The sequence below is a fragment of the Piliocolobus tephrosceles genome, chromosome 1 (assembly GCF_002776525.5).
Source record: "Piliocolobus tephrosceles isolate RC106 chromosome 1, ASM277652v3, whole genome shotgun sequence".
NCBI lineage: Eukaryota > Metazoa > Chordata > Mammalia > Primates > Cercopithecidae > Piliocolobus > Piliocolobus tephrosceles.
This window is the reverse complement of record NC_045434.1, coordinates 170,510,637-170,531,653: the sequence shown is the minus strand read 5'-3', so window position 1 is coordinate 170,531,653 and position 21,017 is coordinate 170,510,637. Positions and strand designations below refer to the sequence as shown.

Here is a 21,017-nt window from a genome sequence, read left to right as displayed (position 1 = left end):
TCCTTCCTTCCTTCCTTCCTTCCTTCCTTCCTTCCTTCCTTCCTTCCTTTCAACGGGGTCTTACCCTGTGCCCAGGCTACAGTAGCTTTATTAATAAAGTGTTTTTGAAAACCAGAGACTATTTTTTTTTAGCATATTCGCCACAGAAGTGGTTTTTCTTTACATAGATTTCTAAATTTTATGGTTAGATTGAAGTTTAATTTCTATTGAGATTCTTCTAATTTAATTTCTTGTTATATCACAGACCGTTTTGTCTTTATTTCTCTGTAACTGTTGTGTATAATTTAAACTTTAAATGAATTCATACAGGAATCATCTAATTAGAGCTGTGGCTCACATCAGTGTAATAAACCAAAGAGCAGCAACCTCTTTGGTCCTGTGTGCCAATAATGTGACATAATAGTGAAGGGATTATGGACAAAAGGACCTACTGAAGGACCTGGACAAAAGAGAAGGAAAGACAACATGGAGAAAAGACTTGAGGGATTAGAGAATAGGAGAAAGAGAACAGAAAGGCAAGAGAAATCTCGGGGAGAAGAGGTCATGAGGAAGCCCATGTTGTGGCATCAACAATTTCCAGTCACTGTAGCCAGCGCCATGTGTGTTCATTTAACACTGAGCTGGCCCTGATGGGTATAGTGATTAATGAATGGCATAGTTTCTGCCCTTGCGGAGTTTTAATCCTTCAGAGAAGTCACTCAGGTATTTAATTATGATAAAATGTGATAAATGTTAGATAGAGCAAATACAGAGTACTAGAATGTGTATCTACTTGACTCCCAACTTGTTCTCAAAAGCTACTGTAAGAAATATGAAGTCACACTCTTGTCTGAAAGGATCTGCCCTATTCTCAGTTCTTTTCAAAGACAGACCACCCTCAATATGGTAAAGGACTATATTCTTAGTCCTGTTTAAAACTTGGCCAGGCACAGTGGCCCACACTTTGTAATCTCAGCACTTTTTGAAACGCTGAGGTGGGAGGATTGCTTGAGCTCAGGAGTTTTTATTTTATTTTGCAAAAAAGTAAAATAAAAAATTATCTGGACTTGGTGGCACATGCCTGTAGTCCCAGCTACTGTGGAGGCTGAGGTGGGAGGATTCCTTGAGCTCAGGAGGTTGAGGCTGCGGTGAGCCCTGATTGCACTGCTGCACTCCAGCCTGGGTGACAGAGCAAGACCCTGTCTCACAAAATGAATAAAAATAAACCTGCATTAAAAAGGATTAATATGAGTAAGTGTTGTGACTTAGTGTTGTAAATGTTGAATAGAAAGAGGAACACTTAATACTTCAGGAGAATTTTTATGAAATAATCTACATTAGGAAGTAATGGGTTTCTCATCTCATGAGATACTTAAGAAAAGACTAGATGGCTTTCAAAGATGTTAGGAAAAGAACTTCTGTGAATGGGAGGTTGAATTAGGTGACTGATGCTGTAAGTCACAATGTAAAGTCATACTTGTGTTTTCTTCTAGAGTATTAGTTTTACTAGATTTGAGAAAACACTTGTTCTTGTTAACTACTTGTTCATGTTGTTGATGAATTTTATATGATATTTTATTGGTTGCAGATGGGGCAACTGTATACATAGATTTTCCTTTTAAGTACATGAAAAATTTGTGCATTACTATGCAAGGATGATTGGGCCAGTTCTGGGACTGTCATTATAAACCTCTGGTTATGTATTACCTAAAGAAAAATGGGTTGATGAGTAGATCTTTAGCTTGGACCTTGTGAAGTGTGAAGTTTATTCTAGGGTTAAAAGAAGGTTGTAGAAGACTATCCAGAGGCAAGTCTAAGAAGAGAGTCAAGGTGAGGTTTATATGATTCTATGAACATCAAAAGGTTGTTTCTGAAGAATTGATTTAGGTAGGGTTCAGATAGCAGTAATTTAAATCTGTTTCCATTCAGTCACTCGACAATTTTTAATCTAATCGGTAATTTGTTAAAAAAGGATGTTTTAGTTAGATTTTTACAATATTAATTCTAAATGGATTCAGAAGAGTGAAAATACTTAAAGATCACTTTTCCCCTCTTGTTTAGATGCTTTTTTATTGATTTATGAATATGCCATTAACCTTTTAAAATATTTACTAAAAACGATGTATTTAGCTGATTTTAGCTGTGTCTTGATAGTTTAATTATTGATAATCATGTTACATTGCTGTGTGAAACAAAACAAAACCAAAAAACCAGCCAAACAGTCCTGATTTTTCTGTGGCACAGTAACATGGAAATAAATTGCTTCTTTCTTTGATAGGGCAGCACTCTAATAACTATGAAATATGATGTATTTATCCATTTCTGTATCTTTTATCACCAAACTATATATTTTAAATGTCTCTAACAGGAACTTCTTTGGGTTATCTTTAAAAATGAAGATGTCTAAACACAGTTTTATAAATATATCTGGATTTTGTATACATTGTTTATTAAGATTTTTTTTTTCTTCAACTTTGTTTTTGTACATGTCATCTCTCATTGGGAAGGGGCTTTGTAATACTCATCGTCAAACGGTTTCTTGACACGTATGTAAAAAAAAAGCAGATATATTTATCACCTTTGAATTGGAAAAAGAAAACAAATTATGAGATAAGTTGATTTTTTCCCATGGTTTTAATAGGACTTAGATTTTTAATTAAATTTGATTTTTTCTTTGGTTCTGAATTTTTGAATTTTAGTTTGGGGAGAGCAACACAAGTACTATAATAGTAGTAATTGATAGTGTCACTAGTTGCTGTCTTTAGTAGAGGTAGTAGCGGCTGTACTAATAATAGGAGGAAGAGGATGCCCATATTTGGCAGGTAAGAAAACCGAGGTTTAGACAGCCACAATATTGTGTTAGTGAATGCGCTGGAATTAGAAACCAGATTTGCCAGCGCATTGCTGTTTCCATAATACCATGACATCTCAATTTGGTATTTTGAGATAATGGTTGTAAAAGTGGTTTAATGATAAAGTATAAAAGATCAGGTGTTGCTGTGATATAAAATAAACTTTGGCTTCAGTTTACTAAAATGAGAATGTGAAAATAATCAGCATGCTTTGGGCAAAGGCAGGGAGGAGATGACAAGTGAAAGTCAAGTGTGAGATGGATATGTTGATCAAGTATATTTTATCCATTTAGTACAGAATTTTGTGGTTGGGTTGGGATTTTTACGATAGCGGTTCCTAACCCTCAGTCCCCTGCTTAACAGTATGATGACTGGGCATGAAAATGTGGCATGGTGGTTGTCATATTGTCTCCAACCGTTTTGTGTTTTACACCCGGGATTGATGTATTTTTTAGTCAGAGATGATTAAGAACTCAAAGGTTTCTTTTGGCTAAAGTTAAAACATAAGAATCCAGTGCTCTTGGAGCTTAAACTCTTTAAGTATGCAAAAAGTAGGACATGCAAATGATGCACTTTTAGACTGAGAAATAAGTAGGCCTTCTAAATAAATAAACATCTATACCCTGTCTAAGTGGTACTGTTCACACCAACGGTGAAAGTGAGTAGGAAACTTGACTAGGACAGGTGTTGTTACTTTCACTTAGAGGGGGGCCACTTCTTAGAAGAGGAGAAAATTTAGAGGTTCTTTCTTTAGTAGGGGAGGAGGGAGGAAAACTTCAGAGATCATGGGGTGAGTTGAGGAATGGGAGAACCAAACAGTAAGAATATGAAGTTAACATTTAGGGAAGGGAGGAATGAACTGAACGAAAAGGGGGAAAATAGGATGTAACATAGGTGGGTTTTGTTTATGTTCCTTTGTTAAATTACTGTTGTTCTGATGGTGATTGGGAGCCAATTACAGGGTTTGGGGGAGATAAGAAAGTGATTCTGGAGAGAAGAGTAAATCCAGTTTGAGCATCAGCATGTGTAACTGATGAGAAGGGAAGCAGTGTTCCAAGTTAATGAGGAAGATTGATGTACCACTATTTAAACAGACCTAACACTTAAATAGACCCATTATTTGTGTCGAAGTAGAACTGTATTTTAAAACTTGAAATGTCTTCATATATGAAGGAAGAAGTAATTTGTGTACTATTAAACATTGCTTGGGATCTGGTAGATTTATTGCAAATTCTCTCTTTCTCTAGGGTTTGGATTCAGGATTTGTTCCTAGTGTCCAAGATTTTGATAAGAAACTTACAGAAGCTGACGCTTACCTACAAATCTTGATTGAACAATTAAAGGTATGGCATTAGTTTGTATATTAAATTTATATAAATAGAAAATGTTACTGAAATTGATTTTTTAGTAAAAACAGTTACTTGATGTTAATTTACAGCCCTCGTGCGTGTGGTTCTTCAGCAGTTTTTAAAGCAGACTTGATAGGCGACTTATTCAAAGGTCTTTATCTCTAATTATATGAGTAAACAGCATATTTACATAATGCTTTTTTGGTCATTAAGAAAAAGGTAAATATATGGGCATAATTAGAAAAAAATAAGGCGAGATTTGGTTCATATTCTGTTTAAAATTTCCACGAAACTGTGTTTTAGTGGCTCAGTTTCTTTTTTTGTTTGTTTTTTGAGATGGAGTCTCTCTCTGTCATCCAGGCTGAAGTGTAGTGGCACGATCTTGGCTCACTGCAACCTCCGCCTCCCGGGTTCAAGCAATTCTTCTGCCTCAACCTCCTGAGTATCTGGGATTACAGGTGCCTGCCACCACGCCTGGCTGATTTTTATATTTTTAGTAGAGATAGGGTTTCACCATATTGGCCAGGCTGGTCTCGAACTCCTGACCTCGTGATCCGCCCGCCTCGGCCTCCCAAAGTGCTGGGATTACAGGCGTGAGTCACCGTGCCCTGTCTAGCAGCTCAGTTTCTAACACTTTTTTAATTTGAGGGAGATGGAATATGGGGAAGTGATTTTTCTACCTCCTTTATCATTACTGAAATGAATTGTCTCCTTCAGTTCCTACTTAAAATTAATTAAAAGCAGAGGTGCTGGGAAAAGGACTGTTGATAAACTTCGAAAACAAAGCAGAAAAAAGCTTCAAGTTTGAATTGATAGTTCAATTTCTTACAAGTCATCTGTTTTCTTTTGTTTATAATTCTTCCAGAGTGATTGATCTTGACCAGTTAAAATGATTTCATATGATAGAATTTGATACAGTAGAATTTGACTTCGATTGAGTGCCTTGAAAAAAAATACATGTTGTCTTGAAAATAACATATAAATCATCCCTGGACGAAATGTGTTTAAGAACTAATGTTTTATTTATTTATTTATTGTACAGACTATGTACATTCTAGAAGGTTCCTTTAGTGCTACACTGTTGTACTTTTTGTCCCAGCAATTTGAGGGCGTGCAAATTCCACAAAGTCATCAATAAGAACAGGCCATGCTCCTTCTTCATCATTATTAGACATGTCATCTGCAATCATTGTACTGAAGTCAATTTCTGCTGGCTGGACTGAACTGAAGATCAATCCTTACAATTCAGACTGAGGGTTGAGACAAAACTTTAAGGATACATCTTGGACCATATCGTATTTCATTCTTCTAATGGTGGTTTGGGCTTGTCTTCTAGTCTGGGCCGCTCTAAACATTTATAATTCCAACATTGTGGATTTCATCTTATATCTGTGGACCATCCTAGTTTATTCTCCCATAAGTCTTAGAAGCTTTATGGTGATTATTTTGAGGTTTTCATTCTCGCATAAAGCACAATGCTGTCTTCATCAGAAACAGTTGGCATAAGAATTAAACATATGAACATCAAAAAAAAAAAAAAAAGAACTAATGTTTGCTTTTCTGTGTTTAGTGAATGTACACGGTGTAGTAAAGTGACTTGATACTATAACCATTTTTAAAAATCTTGTAGCTTTTTGATGACAAGCTTCAAAACTGCAAAGAAGATGAACAGAGAAAGGTAACTTCCATAACCATGATTTTGACGTTAAAAATTGTAAATTCCACAGCCTTTTGGAGAAGACTAAGTACCTTAGTGTGTTTTTACTTATTATAATAATATTATTGACCTACTATAATATTACTGCCATATGGACCTCAAGGGTACTTTTCTGATAAATTTCTGTTATGGTTTCATAAGTAAACAAAAGGATAATGTACAGAGTTGTGGGGGTTGTTTTGTTTTGTTTCATTTTGAGACACAGTCTTGCTCTGTTGCCCAGGCTGGAGTGCAGTGGCACGATCTCAGCTCACTGCAGCCTCCACCTTCTGGGTTAAAACGATTCTCCTGTCTCAGCCTCCCAAGTAGCTGGGATTACAGGCATGTGCCACACCTGGCCAATTTTTGTATTTTTAGTAGAGACGGGGTTTCACCATGTTGGCCAGGCTGGTTTCAAACTCCTGACCTCAGGTGATCCACCCGCCTCGGCCTCTCAAAGTGCTGGGATTACAGGTGTGAGCCACTACACCCAGCCTAGAGTTTTAATATAATACCTTTTCTGTATCATATTCCTAGGAGTAAGTTATTTCCTTTTCCTGTATCATATGTTGAAGGTAGAAAGTTATTATATTTACATATGGTCATTTCAGATACCAATACACCAACCAGCAAGAATGTTCAGAATAGATAAAAAGCCATATATGAAGAAACAAATCAAATACTGCTTTAATTAGGGTTCTGCTATTGTCCCCCACTTCCTTTTCTGACAGCTACTTTGTAGTTTGCATATTGTCTTTTTTCTAATTAACATTTTTCCTCTCCTTGGCTATGTTTCTTTTTTGCTTTTCTGTTGACTGTATAGCCTTGCATTTGGCTCTTTTATACCTGTTAATAGTAACTCATGTTCTAACTCACTTTTCATTCTTAGTTTTGGGATTCAGGCCCATGTCATTTTAAAACAACTTAGGAAAGATAAATGTGATTTCAAAATAAGTGAAATTCATAGAAAAACCAAAACTTGTTTTCAGGTAAGGAATAAGAATTTTTTGTTGTTGTTGTTTTTTGTTTTGTTTTGAGACAGAGTCTTGCTCTGTCACCCAGACTGGAGTGCAGTGGCACGACCTCGGCTCACTGCAAGCTCTGCCTCCCGGGTTCACGCCATTCTGCTGCCTCAGCTTCCTGAGTATCTGGGACTACAGGTGCACACCAACACGCCCGGCTAATTTTTTGTATTTTTAGTAGAGATGGGGTTTCACCATGTTGGCCAGGATGGTTCTCGATCTCCTGACCTCATGATCCTCCCTCCTCGGCCTCCCAAAATGCTGGGATTACTGGCTCGAGCCACCATGCTCAGCCAGGAATAAGAATGTTTTATATTATTCTTAGAAACCTTAAATTGAATCACATGAATTTTATTAAAGAGGGTATATAATTCATAAAATGTCTGGAATTTTTATACAAATAATTGATTTAGATAAAAAACAAAATATAACAAAAAGTACCCCCTTTCCAACTTGTTTCTACTCGCTTAGAATGAGTACATTTTGGTAAAATTCTTTAAATGACTAGCCAGTAAAAAACAACTGTGCTTCTTTGCCCTGATTATTTCTGTTTAAATTTACTATTTTTCACAGAAAATTGAAACTCTCAAAGAGACAACAAATGTAAGTTATATGTTTGATACACTCTGACTTTGCCTTAGAAAATGTTTAAAAATGTTATTTCTATTTTAAGCTGCCACTATTGATGACAGCAATTGAAATGTTAGTTTCTATGAATTTATACAGGGGTGCTTAAGCATTGATTATTTTCTAAAGGAATTTAAAATAATGCTAGTAGAATAAGCTCCTTAATTGAAATTGACTTCATGTACCATTTACCTGTTTCTGGTCTTGTCTGAAACCTTGGATAAAAGGTGTCATCCACGCACAATGGATATGTTATTTCATATTTTTAAAAAATTAATTTCTTTGATTCTTAAAGACAGGGTTTTACTATGTTTTCCGGGTCTCAACTCCTGGGCTCAAGCGATCCTTCTGCCTCAGCCTTCAAAAGTGGCGGGATTGGCCGGGCACGGTGGCTCACGCCTGTAATCCCAGCACTTTGGGAGGCCAAGGTGGACGCATCACTGGAGGTCAGGAGTTCCAGACCAGCCTGACCAACATGGAGAAACCCCGTCTCTACTAAAAATACAAAATTAGCTGGGTGTGGTGGCTTATGACTGTAATCCCAACTACTCTGGAGCCTGAGACAGGAGAATCGCTTGAACTCGGGAGGCAGAGGTTGCGGTGAGTTGAGATCGCACCATTGCACTTCAGCCTGGGCAACAAGAGTGAAACTCTGTCTCAAAAGAAAAAAAAAAAAAAAATGATGGGATTGTAGGCATGAGCAACTGCAACTGGCTTCTTTCTTATTAAAATATATTGTAATTCAAGTTTTCTGATATAGTGGACTTCTGACATTATATAATGGGCTACTAATGAGATGTGTACCTTGCTCAAAATTTTAAAACAGGCAAAATAATAATTTGATTCACCAGTGTTTTGACAGGATCCTTTATTCTTCATACTTCCATCAAAGTCTTTTTATTTTTATTTTTTAAGAAACAGGGGTCTTGCCGTGTCATCCAGGCTGAAGTACAATGGTGCAGTCATAGCTCACTGCAGCTTCGAACTCTTGGGTTCAGACAGTCCTTCTGCTTCAGCCTAGGGCTATAGGCATACGCCACCACGCACGGCTGATTTTTATTTTAATTTTTTGTAGAGATGGGATTTTGCTATGTTGCCCAGGCTGGTCTCTTAGCCTCAAGCGATTCTCCTTCCTTGGCCTACCAAAGCAGTGGGATTACAGGTGTGAATCACCATACCCAGCCCATCAACTTCTTAGGTAGATTTCTTAGGGTTGCTGCTGTTGATGTAAGAATCTGGAAGTTAATCAGATTCGTATGTCTTTCTGTTTGAAGTGTTGAAAAACCATTTGGAGCCAGGCACGGTGGCATGTGCATATAGTGCCAGCTACTCGGGAGGCTGAGGCAGTGGGATCGCTTGAGCCCGTGAGTTTGAGGCTGTAGTGTGCGATAATCATGCCTGTGAATAGCCACTACTATCCGGCCTGATCAGCATAGTGAGACCTTGTCTCTTAAAAAAGAAAAAAGAAAAAGAAATATGTATTGTTTAGTATAAATTAATAATTTGTGGCATTCGTTAAAATTCATAGAACTGCTAATGAATAACTTCATTTGACATTATCAGCATACTACAACCCACTAGATCCAAAGAGGATATTTCTTGTGTAGTATAGACTTAAACGCTATACATTGAACTGATTTTTATATTTTAAGCTTTAATATTATATATCCATTTTATTTGAGCCAAGATCCTAAAATCAGTGTTTTGTTTTTATAGAGCATGGTAGAATCAATTAAACACTGCATTGTGTTGCTGCAGATTGCCAAAGTAAGTAAATTTTACTTTCAATTACCTTTGTGTATGGAGTTCAAAAATTATAATGACATTTTTCTTTAGTAGTGAAAAAACTCAGATCTGAAACATAGTACTTTTCTACATTAAACTGTATTGTGAGCTTATACTATGGAACAACTATTGTGTTTGGATGTTATCTTAGCTACTGTTTCTGGTAATGTCATTTCTGGTAGCTGGGAAGGAGGGGAGCATGTTTGAATGACTCACCCCTTCCTTCCATTTTATCCATTATCACTGCTTGGAACAGGGACATATTTTACAAAACCTTCCACAAAAAAAGTTTTTCTAAGAAAATAGAGAAGTAAGTTCTTACAGTTATTGTCCGTAATGAAGAATATAATAGAGATATATTTTTTAAAATTATTAGATTTTTTTCTAGTAGTGAACTATATTAGTGGATTTTAATTGTTCTTTATTCATGAAACAATATATTTTGAATTATTGTGGATTCAAAATTTCATATATGTTGTCTCTTTTTCTGAAAAATTTTGGTGTATTCAACCTAAATATATATTTTATTGCCTGAGATTTTCTGAAATAAGAATATTATTGTTTGAGAATAGGAATCTTAAAAAATATTTCTACCTCACTACATGCCTTTATTTCCAGCAAGTGGCTAGCAGGGGGTGGGTGACCAGCTCTGCAGCCAAGTTGAGAAATGTTGCTTGAATGAGTTTGTAATTACTCATCTCTTTTACTTCTTCAGTTGCATATGTCTGTTTGCCAAATCATAGAGACTTTTAACCTACTATTGTTAATGACACAATAGCATAGGACAATCCATTGGTGTTTGGATAGTAAGATTATTTAGCTTGTAAATTAAATGGGGCAATGTCATTTTTTTTGGAGGCCAGATTTAAGATATATCTTTTATTTTTCGAGACAGAGTCTTGCTCTGTTGCCCAGGCTGGAGTGCAATGGCACAATCTCAGCTCATTGCAATCTCTTGCCTCCTGGGTTCAACTGATTCTCATGCCTCAGCCTCCTAAGTAACTGAGGTTACAGGCATGTACCACCACACCTGGCTAATTCTTGTATTTTGGTAGCGACAGGGTTTCACCATGTTGCCCAGGCTGGTCTGAACTCCTGGCCTCCCAAAGTGCTGGGATTACAGGCGTGAGCTACCAAACCCAGCCCAATATATTATACATAAAGTGTCAGAACTTAGGGCTTATGTTCTCTTTCTTGATGTTAGTGATACCTAGATTTACTATGTATGTGTCTGAATTTTTCATTTCCTGTTGTAGATCATAGTATATTCCAAAGCCAAGCAAAAGGGAAGATAGGATTGGAGGCACAAAAAAGATAAGGTTTTTATTTTAGTTTTTCTTGGCTCTAAAATTACGTAGGTGAGTAGAAGCACCTACAGTTATCCAAAAGTTTACCTGTAGATAACCAGTAAACTACACCATGCCCTGAGTGACTAGGTATTTTAGGGAATCCATACTGCCTTCTCTTGAAGATTGGGGAAGCAAAGGAGCTAATACAGTGTTTAGGCTAGTTTGGGTGATCTCTGAAAATCATTCAGGACTTTAGATAGTTGTACAGTAGGTCAGCCTAGCCTATTTCAGTAGCTAACTGTTTAGCCACTCAAGAACATTTTTAGTGTAATTTGTACTTGCTACCTGTCTGTGTTAGCCCAGCTTAATAAAACTACGTTTTAGGGTTCTTCGCAATGGGTAACTTGGATCACGTAAATGAAATTTGGCCTTTTATTTATTCCAGAAGGAAGGTTTATTGTTGTTAAGGCTTCTTATATACAAATACAATCCTCAATTATATTTGTACCGTATATGGACTCTGTTTGTATCTTTAAACTTAATTTGAATGTACATGAGACCATGTCACTTGCCTGCTCGAATACCCCTGATGTTTTCCATCTCGTTTGTAAAGAAATAGAAACTACTTACGTTCACTGCCCTCTTAACCTGTCTCCTACCCTTGCTTGGTCACACCATTCCAGTAACATTGGCTCATTTCTTTTTCTCAGGTAAGACAAGCTTCCCCCCGACCCCTGCTTTAGGAATTTTTACTTGGTTTTCCCTCCACATGGTGGGCATTTCCCACAGATTTCCACCAGGCTCACAGTCTCACTTTATTCAGATTTTTACCACAAGGAACATCTTTGGAAAGACTTTTCCTGACTCCTGTATTTAAATAATCTATACCTCCCACTGGTTTCTTTTTCTTCGTGGCATTATATCACTAGTCAGATTTACATGATATATTTGTTTGTTTATCTCTTTATTGGCTGTCTACCCTAGAGTACAATCTTGGTGAAGACTTTGCTCGTCTTACCACTTATATTAGTCTGCATGGGCTGCCATAACAAAACCCCATAGACTGGGTGGCTTCAAGAACAGAAGTTTATTTTTTCACTGTTCTGGAAGCCAGAAGTCCAAGATCAACATTCTGGCCTGTTCAGTTTCTGATGAGGGCTCTTCTCTTGGCATGTAAATAGTCATGTCTTCACATAGTCTTTCCTTGGTGAGTATGCACAGAGAGAGGGAGCGTGCACATGTGAAATAGCAAACTGTTAGGTGTCTCTTCTTACAAGGACACTAATCTTACTGAATCGAGGACCCATCCTTATGATCCCAGTTAACCTTAGTTACTTCTGTAGAGGTCTTGTCTCCAAATATAGCTACCTTTGGGGTTAGGGCTTCAACATAGGAATTTGGGAAGGGACACAAACATTTAGTTCATAACCCCATTGTATTCTCAGTACCTGCAGTTGCTTACCATATAGGAGGTGCCTGATAAATAACTGAATTACTGAGTGATTTTTCTAATGCATTACTTTTAATGGTTGCATGGTTTAGTATTTTCACTATATGATTTTTTTTACTTAGCCACTTCTCTGATGTGCTGTGATGACCATCCCTATAAACTAATCTTTAGGTAAATTTAATCAGTTAATCTGTGATTAAAATAAAAGATTTTAGAATAATAATGACAGTCAACTTTGCATAGTCTTTTTTTTTTTAATTTTTTTTTTTATTATACTTTAAGTTCTAGGGTACATGTGCATAACGTGCAGGTTTGTTACATATGTATACCTGTGCCATGTTGGTGTGCTGCACCCATCAACTCGTCAGCACCCATCAATTCATCATTTATATCAGGTATAACTCCCCAGTGCAATCCCTCCCCCCTCCCATGCATAGTCTTAAAGAGCATGGATTATGGACCCATACTGAGTATGAATCCAAGCCCTACCCCTGGAGGAAGTTTATTTATCCTCGCTGTGCCTTGGTTTATATTCCATATACAAGAGGGATAATAATAATGTCATCTCTTACTGATACTGTGAGACTAAATGAATTATTATTTGTGATGCTCTTGGTAGCTGGCATGTGATAAGCTCTAAATAAGTGTTTATTAAATTTAAAAAAATAGAAGGATGCAAATTTTAAAGTGACAGTAACACATCTGGTAAAAATTGGAGAACTTCCATCGAGTACTGATGGAAATATAAATTGTTATAGCCACTTTGGCAGACTGTTATTCACTGGCAGGTCAATAAAATATCGGAATCAACTACTTTGAGGGAGATAATGCCATTTGAGACCCCAAAGTGATATGAGAAGATAGCTAATTTGATACCTTTCTTGTTTGGGGCTGATTAGTATCAGCTTCTTAGAGGTGGCATGCTGTAAGTAAAAATTTTAATTTTAAGCTCTTTCCAGTTTTGATTCTTTCGTTTGAATTCCCATTCCCAGTAGATTCTCTCCTGCCTTAAATGATTAGTGTATTGGTTCCCAAACTTTACTGCACACTGGAGTCATTTGGAAATCAGTTCTGATTCCTGGCTCCCACCCGTAGACATTCTGTTATAATTCTCTTGTATGGGGTATCACCTGGGTATTGGGATTATTTTAAACCCCTGGGTGGTTTTAATGTGCAGCAAAGTTTTGAGACCACCTGGTTAGTGGAATTTTCAAGTGGGCTTTGTTATCTCAGAATACATCCTTCCTTTTACCCTTGGTGGAGACAGCTGATGTTCTTCTCCTGGGAGACTGCAGTGGAGCTGGGGGGTAAGGGGAGAGAAGGGCAGGACAGAGCGAAGATAAGCTAGGAGGCCTCTGCAGGTGGAGACTTAACCAGTATCAAAGTCAGGTGATGTGACCACATACCATAACTCAGAATGCCTGTCAGAATGGCATGTGCCAGGGGGTTGACTGTGATTTACCAGAGCACTATTTTTGCATTGTTTAATTATCACTGAAATTGAAAGACTGTGCTAGACATGCTTTGGTTATGAGGTATAGTTGCTACAAATTTAAACTCTGGTTGATTTTCACCAGTTAAATCATTCAGTAAAACAGCATTTCAATACAATTAAAATCAGGCACTTTAAATGGTTATTCTTATAGGCAAAGATAGAGACTATTAACATTTTTCAAGGTAGACACAGATCAATTTGATTTATGTAGTTTTTATAATCTTGCATAAAATAGATGCAGATAAATACTGTTGATGACTTAGAATTTGAGGCTTAAATTTTGTCGGTTCCTATTGAATATCCTAAGTCTAGATCAGTGCTATACAATAAAAATATGAAAGCTATAAATGTAATTTAAAATTTCCTTATAACAACATTTTAAAAGATAAACAAGTGAGATTAATTTTAATAATGTATTTTATTAACCCAGTATACCAAAAATACTATTTCAACATGTAATCAGTATAAAATTTACTAGTGAGATAGTTCATATTCTCCCTCTCTCTTCTTTCTTTCCCTTTCTCTCTTTTTCTAAGAGATAGTGTCTTGCGCTGTCACCCAGACTGGAGTGCAGTGTCACAGTCATAAATAACTTACTGTAACCTCGAACTCCTGGGTACAAGTGATCCTCCTGCCTCAGCACCCTGAGTAGCTGGGACTACAGGTGCTCACCACAGTGCCCCACTCACTAATTTTAAAATTTTTTGTAGAGACAGTATCTTGCTTTTTTGCTCAGACTGGTCTCAAAGTCCTGGCTTCAAGTGATTCTCCGTCCTCAGCCTTCCAAAATGCTGGCATTACAGGCATGAGTCTTTCTCTTTTTGCACCAAGTCTTCAAAGTCATGGATGTTCTTTAAGCTACCCAGTCTATGGTATTTTGTTATGGCAGCTCACACAGACTAATTAATACAAGTGGTAAGATGACCAAAGTCCTCACCAAGATTGTACCCTAGGGTAGATGGCCAATAAAGAGATAAATAAACAAATGGTTTATTTCAGTGGTTTTTATCATATTTACAAAATTGTACAGCCATCACCATAATTTAATTTTAGCATACTTTTATCACTGCAAAAAGAAACCCTATACCTATTAAGCAATCATTTTCTATATAGATTTTCTATATAGATGGTCCCTGACTTAACAATGGTTTGACTTAGGATTCTTCAACTTCATGATGGCAAAAAAGTAATATGCATTCAATAGAAACTGTACTTTGAATTTTGAGTTTTGGTTTTTTCCCAGGCTACTGATAATGCCATATGATTTTCTCTCACTATACTGGGCAGTGGCAACAAGCCATAGCTCCCAGTCAGCCATGCGATCACAAGGGTAACCAACTGAAACTCTGCAAGATGGTTTTTGCCCAACCGTAGGCTAATATAAGTGTTCTATAACACGTTTAAGGTAGGTTAGGATAAGCTATGCTGTTTGGTAGGTTAAATGAATTAAATGCATCTTTGACTTACAGTATTTTCAACTTCAGATGGGTTTATTGGGAGGTAAACTCCACTGTAAGCTGAGGAACGTCAGTGCCTCCCTTTCTTTTCCAACAGCCTCCTACCCCCCACCCCATCCAGCCTTTGGCAACTATTAATCTGCTTTCTCTCTCTAGATTTGTCTATTCTTGACTCTTCATGTAAGTTGAATATTACAATATGTGGTCTTTTGTGACTAGCTTCTTTCACTTAACATCGTGTTTTCAAAGGTTCATCCATGTAGAGATCACTTTTGCCTCGAATTTTGAACGTGATTACAGTTCTACGGGATATTTCCATGATGAACTTAGTTAAATCCCTATATAGAAAAATAATTGCCGTGCTGTTGGTGTTGATTTTTGTGTAGCCAGTGTTAGAATTGTGTTTGGCTCAGAATGTACACATGGAATTAAAATCTTAGTGGAGGCAGAGAAATCATGTTCTAACATTATTGCTTACCTAGTAAATAAGCTTTCTTGTAGGAGAAATACACAAGGAGTTACTTAATTGTAAGAATAAAGTTAATATTTTTAACATTTTTCCTTAAGGACCAGAGTAATGCGGAGAAGCACGCAGATGGAATGATAGTAAGTTTAATCTAATCTTTTTGTTTCCCTTTACTTCTGCAGAGCATTATAACCAGTCATATCAGGAGAAGCCTGAATTACTACTCATTTTTCAGTGCCAACTACTCACTGCTTTTTGTTGTTGACTCTCGCAATTTCCTTTAAGCTCACATCTTTCAGCAATCATTTGCAGGGGAAATGACAATCTTAAAATTTTTCTAAGTGTGAGTTCAGATTGAATCACTTTGCATGTATTAACTTGAAGGGTTAATCATGGTATGAATACTCAGCTTTTTCAATTAAATAATGCGTAACTCAGTGCCACATTTCTTGTCTAATTTCTTTTTTTCTCAGATGAAAGTGGGGTTGGGGGGAGTACAATAGTGAAACACACCTTAATCTATTTGAATATGTTTATAGGTTACTATTATTTTATCTTTTATTTTTAGTTTTTGTGTGTGTGTTAACCATCATTGTTAATGTGGTATGTACTGCATTTTTGTTGAAACAATTTACAACATGAATTCTTTCTCTTATAGCCATCTTCTTACTCTTTCCTCTCTCTTATCTTTTTACCTTTTCCTTATATTCAACTTCCCCTCTAAAAAGAAAGAAGAAAATTGTATTGTTAGTATTTCCCAGCTGGAAATAAAAGAGTTTGAAGGTTTGTGGTTTGTGCTTACCCTAGTTTTATGGTAACTGAGTGACCTCTGTTCAGTCTGTATTCCTGAAGCAGGAGGCAGCCTTTTTTTTTTTTTTTTTTTTTTTTTGTCCTAGACCTACAAATGCCAGCTTGTCTGAGATCTGGAAAAACATTCTGTAAATTTTCTTTTCTTTTTTTTTTTTTGAGACGGAGTCTCGCTCTGTCGCCCAGGTAGGAGTGCAGTGGCCAGATCTCAGCTCACTGCAAGCTCCGTCTCCCGGGTTCACACCATTCTCCTGCCTCAGCCTCCCGAGTAGCTGGGACTACAGGCGCCCGCCATCTCGCCCGGCTAGTTTTTTGTATTTTAGTAGAGACGGGGTTTCACCATGTTAGCCAGGATGGTCTCGATCTCCTGACCTTGTGATCCGCCCGTCTCGGCCTCCCAAAGTGCTGGGATTACGGGCTTGAGCCACCGCGCCCGGCCCGTAAATTTTCAAAAACATCTCATGATTGTACTTGAAAGGATGAGTATGTTATCTTTATATTTGGTTTTAAAACAATTTTAAGTTAAATCTGTGTTTGCCTATTTCTTAAGAAAGCAGGAGTAAAACAAACATGTTTGGAATTTGAATTAAATACATCAGAATTTTTGTCAGTTCAAAGTTTGATCCATGGTGATATAATACAGTTGTATGATATAAATGTAATACAAATTGAAATATTTCTTCCTGAGATACTGTCGAAGATTGTTAGCCTCATAGGAAAGGACTCTATGTATTGTCTAGCATTATATGATCCCCAAAGACTCCAGAGGAAAACCTTGTTGGCTGTTGTTTTTATCTCTTTTCCCTCAAAGCCAAATTAGTTATATTATGTTAAATAAAAGAGGCAGGATTTTATAAAACATACCAAAAACACTTGATCATTTGCAATGAAAAACATCTAGAAAGTTCATGCTCATAGAAAATTTAAACTAATAGAAAAATATCTTTGAATCATTTGCCCAGGGACTAGAGCATATTTTCCTTAAGAATTTTTATTTTGAAAAAGTAGAGGAACTGTTCATGGAATAGGCCTTAGAGGCAAGCTGCTTGGGTTCAAATAAAACAGCCCTGCCACTCACTACCTGTGACCTTGGCAAATTACTTAACCTTTCTGAGTCTTAATGTCTTTTCCTGTAAAGAAAGCTGAAAGGTTCTACCTTAGAAACGTGTTGTAAGGTACAGAACAAACACATAGTATTCAATAAATATTAGCTATACATACATGTATGTGTATGTACAATACATTGTATTACATGGGTTTCATTAATGTCACAACAGATGAGGGCTGAGTAGTAGTATTTTTGCTTCTCAAGCTCTGCACATTTATTTTTAAAGCAAGTTGTAGAATGTAATGTGACATATTTTAGCCTTAAGTTGACTGACCAAGGACTGTGGATAAGTGTAGCATCGTTATTTTTTCTATCAAAAACAACAATAACAAAAAGATTGAGTACTTTTAATATACATGCTATCAAAAGACAAAATTATAACAAATTGAATCATAGATCAAATTGGCTTTTATTCAAGATGCATGGATTGGGTCAGCCTCCATTCTACAAAATAGAATGAGAGGTCCCACTGGGCAATGGCAAACAGTGGGTTTTGTAAGGTGAGAACTGTAACAGGAAAAAATGCTGATAACATCAGATTACTTTTAAGGGTTAAAACAGAGCATTTCCATATTACACTGACTCAGGTAGACTGGAATCTCCTATTTTCAGAAAAAAAACTGGTCTATTTTGGAATCCACTTGCTTCCTTAGAGTTTAATGATACGGCATTTAGCAAGAGTAACTCCATTTTGGTTTGGTCTAATCTGTTGGGCCCTACCTAGTACAAGAGTTCAATCCAAAACAGTAGCCTCCCATAATTTTTGTTTAACAGTGCAAAAAGTTTTTAAGTGTTTTCTTTGGTTGACCAGCCTAATTGTAAGAACATTTCATCTGGAAAATAAAAGATTACATCCAAAAGATAATTCTGGTCCCTTGTTCCAAAGTTATTTTATTTCTTATTCCCTTCAGTGGGAGGGGTAAGGAGGTGTGACATATTCTTACTCCTGTATATCAAAGTGTTAGTGGTGGAATTTTGTCTTTGTAAAGCATTTGGAGTTATTTTCAAGAAAAGTGCTGTGTAAACAAGGAATTTATTTTAGGAACAGCTCCAGGTTTGTTGAGATACTTGTTCAGTTATTATGGCTTGGTCTGCTATCTGAAAATAGAATCAAAGTAATAACCAGAAAGCCCTTAGCACCCATATAAAACAGACTATTTTGCAGACTGGGAAACTGAGGCCCATAGAGGATAAGAGACTTAAGGATTCTAAGAAATTAAAAACTCCAAGTCTCTGTTTCTTTGCTTTTCTCAGTGCTTCAAAACATTCCCTACTTCAGTTTCTTAGTTTTTTGTTGTTTTTTTTTAATTATTACTGATTGTTTTGGGGGTGTTTTCTCTAAGTGTCCTTCATTTTTTAGTTAAAGTATTTACTGGCAGATAAACTATTGTTGTGACAAGAATCAGAATTCTTGTGTTGAAGTCACTTGATTGAAGAGACCTTATTTAATGAGTTTTAGATATTCATGCAGAAAGAGGGCTGGATTTTTTTGGTTTTACATTTTTTTTGTTTAACAGTTCTGAAAACAATGTATGTTTGTTTTTCACATGGCCTGGAAAAAAATTTTTTTAACTTAGACATTACATGAGAATGCTACAAAAACTTTACCATTACCTCAGTTTCTATTATTGGGTGATTTTAAGTTTTTACAACTGCTTTTTTGGGCTTATTCGTTGGCAAAATCTTTCCGTTATATTTCCATTTTAGTATCTTCTGTTATAAGCACTACTTAATATATATGTGAAGTTCAGTTTTCCAGATCAATTGAAGCTAAAAAACTTACATTTTTATTTCTTGAGTTTGCCCAGTTTAGTTGTCTAAATGGTAAATGTAAACTTTGCTGTGGCAAAGACCTTGGTTTAACATGTACACACCCAACCCCCAACCCTATCAGTAAGTTATGGAGTTTTCTTTTTAAAATGCCTTCATGCTGTCAGAATAATTTCTTGACTTAGAATCAGAGAATCCTAGACTTTTCTCCCCTCTAAAATTAACTACATGTCTGAATTTTTTTCTCCCTCTCTTCTGAATCCTCAGAAAGCAAGCCCTCTTCTCTACACTCCCCAATTAGAAGATACATCTCTTTCTCTTTAGTGACCATAAAACTAGATACACAGTCAGCCTTCTGCATCTGTGGATTCAACCAACCATGGATTAAAAATATTTGAGGAAAAAAAAAGTACCTCTTTACTGAATATGTATATACTGTTTTCCTTGTCATTATTCCTAAACAATATAGTATAATGGTGACTTATATAATATTTACATAATATTAGGTGTCATAAGTAATTTAGAGATGATTTAACTTATGTGGGAGGATATATGTAGGTTGCATGCAAATACACCATATTATATCAGGGACTTGATTATCTGTTGATTATGGTATCCTCAGGGGGCGCTTGGAACCAGTCCCCCTTGGGTACCTGAGGAGTGACTGTACTGTGTGATGGCAGCAGTATGGGATGGAAAGGTGAGATCCTAGTGGTGCAGGTACATTACTTGGACATTTGGTGTAACTCACCAAAAGTGAAAGAAACAGAGAAACAATATTTGTGGTGAATTAAGAAATTGAGAAGCACTGAATTGAATTGAGAGGTGGTTTTGACTTCCTGAAATCTCCCCACACCATTTTATAACTCCTCAGTTTTTCCATTTAGCTTTACCTTCTTCTGTGGCAGAGATTCATTCATTTTCTTTCCTTACTATGCTTTAAGAAACTCTTACACTTCTGTATAGGTGTTTCATTTCCTCTTTTCATTTTGATCAACATATCTGTATAGCTACCTTCAGGACTTCGCGGTCATAAATGTGGGCATTTGGGAGGGTAGCATGAGAAGAACATTTAATTAAAAATAACTATATTGTGTTTCTTTATCTTAGAGTACTATTAATCCTGTAGATGCAATATATCAACCTAGTCCTTTGGAACCTGTGATCAGCACAATGCCTTCCCAGACTGTGTTACCTCCAGGTAATTTGAGAACGTGTGTCATAGATTCATTAATGAGAAAAAAATAATTTGTGTGGCTGTCATAGCAGTCTCAGCTATTACTATTTATTTTTGGTTTTCCTTGTTTTTAATAAATAAAAGAACTCAAAAAATAATACAGCCAAAAGTGAACTAGAAAAAGATGATAGTGTTTTGATATTGGGGCTTTACTGAAGTGTGATAAGAGTGGTTTTGGTATTCAAAATGAGCTAGAAAACAAACGTGGTTACTAAGATTTGGATTCACTGGTAGGATAGAATTCTGTGACTCAGAATTCGTGGCTAGCAAGGAAAAATTACTATACCTTATTCAGGATAACCCAGGGATGTTCCGTTTTGGGGTATTCTGTGTAGCTCTGAACAACACAAATGGTATGTTCATGGTAGATTTTAAGATAATGAGAAAGTGAAGAAGGAAATTTATGTTGCCTACTGATCACATGACATCTGGGTGTGGTTCTGTTCTTTTTTTTTTTTTTTTTTTTTTTTTGGTATAGAGCAATAAATGCAAATTTTAAAAAACTGACAAAGAAGGGCTCAGGGCCAATACCTAGCTACACTGACTGATTCCTTTTGTCCTTTTGTTGTATCCAACATTTCTATGTTTTCAATGATGGCATAGTGAAGTCAGAAATTGTACTATAAAA

At 36.4% G+C, this 21,017-nt stretch overlaps 1 protein-coding gene across 10 annotated transcripts in view; it reads left to right on the top strand.

Annotated features, from left to right (window-relative positions):
- The window catches only part of OSBPL9 (oxysterol binding protein like 9), a 167,941-nt gene that overhangs the window by 119,741 nt on the left and 27,183 nt on the right, over positions 1-21,017 (top strand). For 6 of the 10 annotated variants that reach the window (XM_023188779.2, XM_023188822.2, XM_023188832.2 and 3 more), the window contains 6 exons: positions 4,079-4,174; positions 5,811-5,858; positions 7,472-7,501; positions 9,242-9,292; positions 15,569-15,607; positions 20,263-20,353. In XM_023188779.2, the coding sequence (XP_023044547.2) occupies positions 4,079-4,174; positions 5,811-5,858; positions 7,472-7,501; positions 9,242-9,292; positions 15,569-15,607; positions 20,263-20,353 (355 nt within the window). The remainder of the gene's footprint in view (positions 1-4,078; positions 4,175-5,810; positions 5,859-7,471; positions 7,502-9,241; positions 9,293-15,568; positions 15,608-20,262; positions 20,354-21,017) is intronic. The other 4 variants (XM_023188787.2, XM_023188844.2, XM_023188812.2 and 1 more) reach the window with 1 other exon arrangement.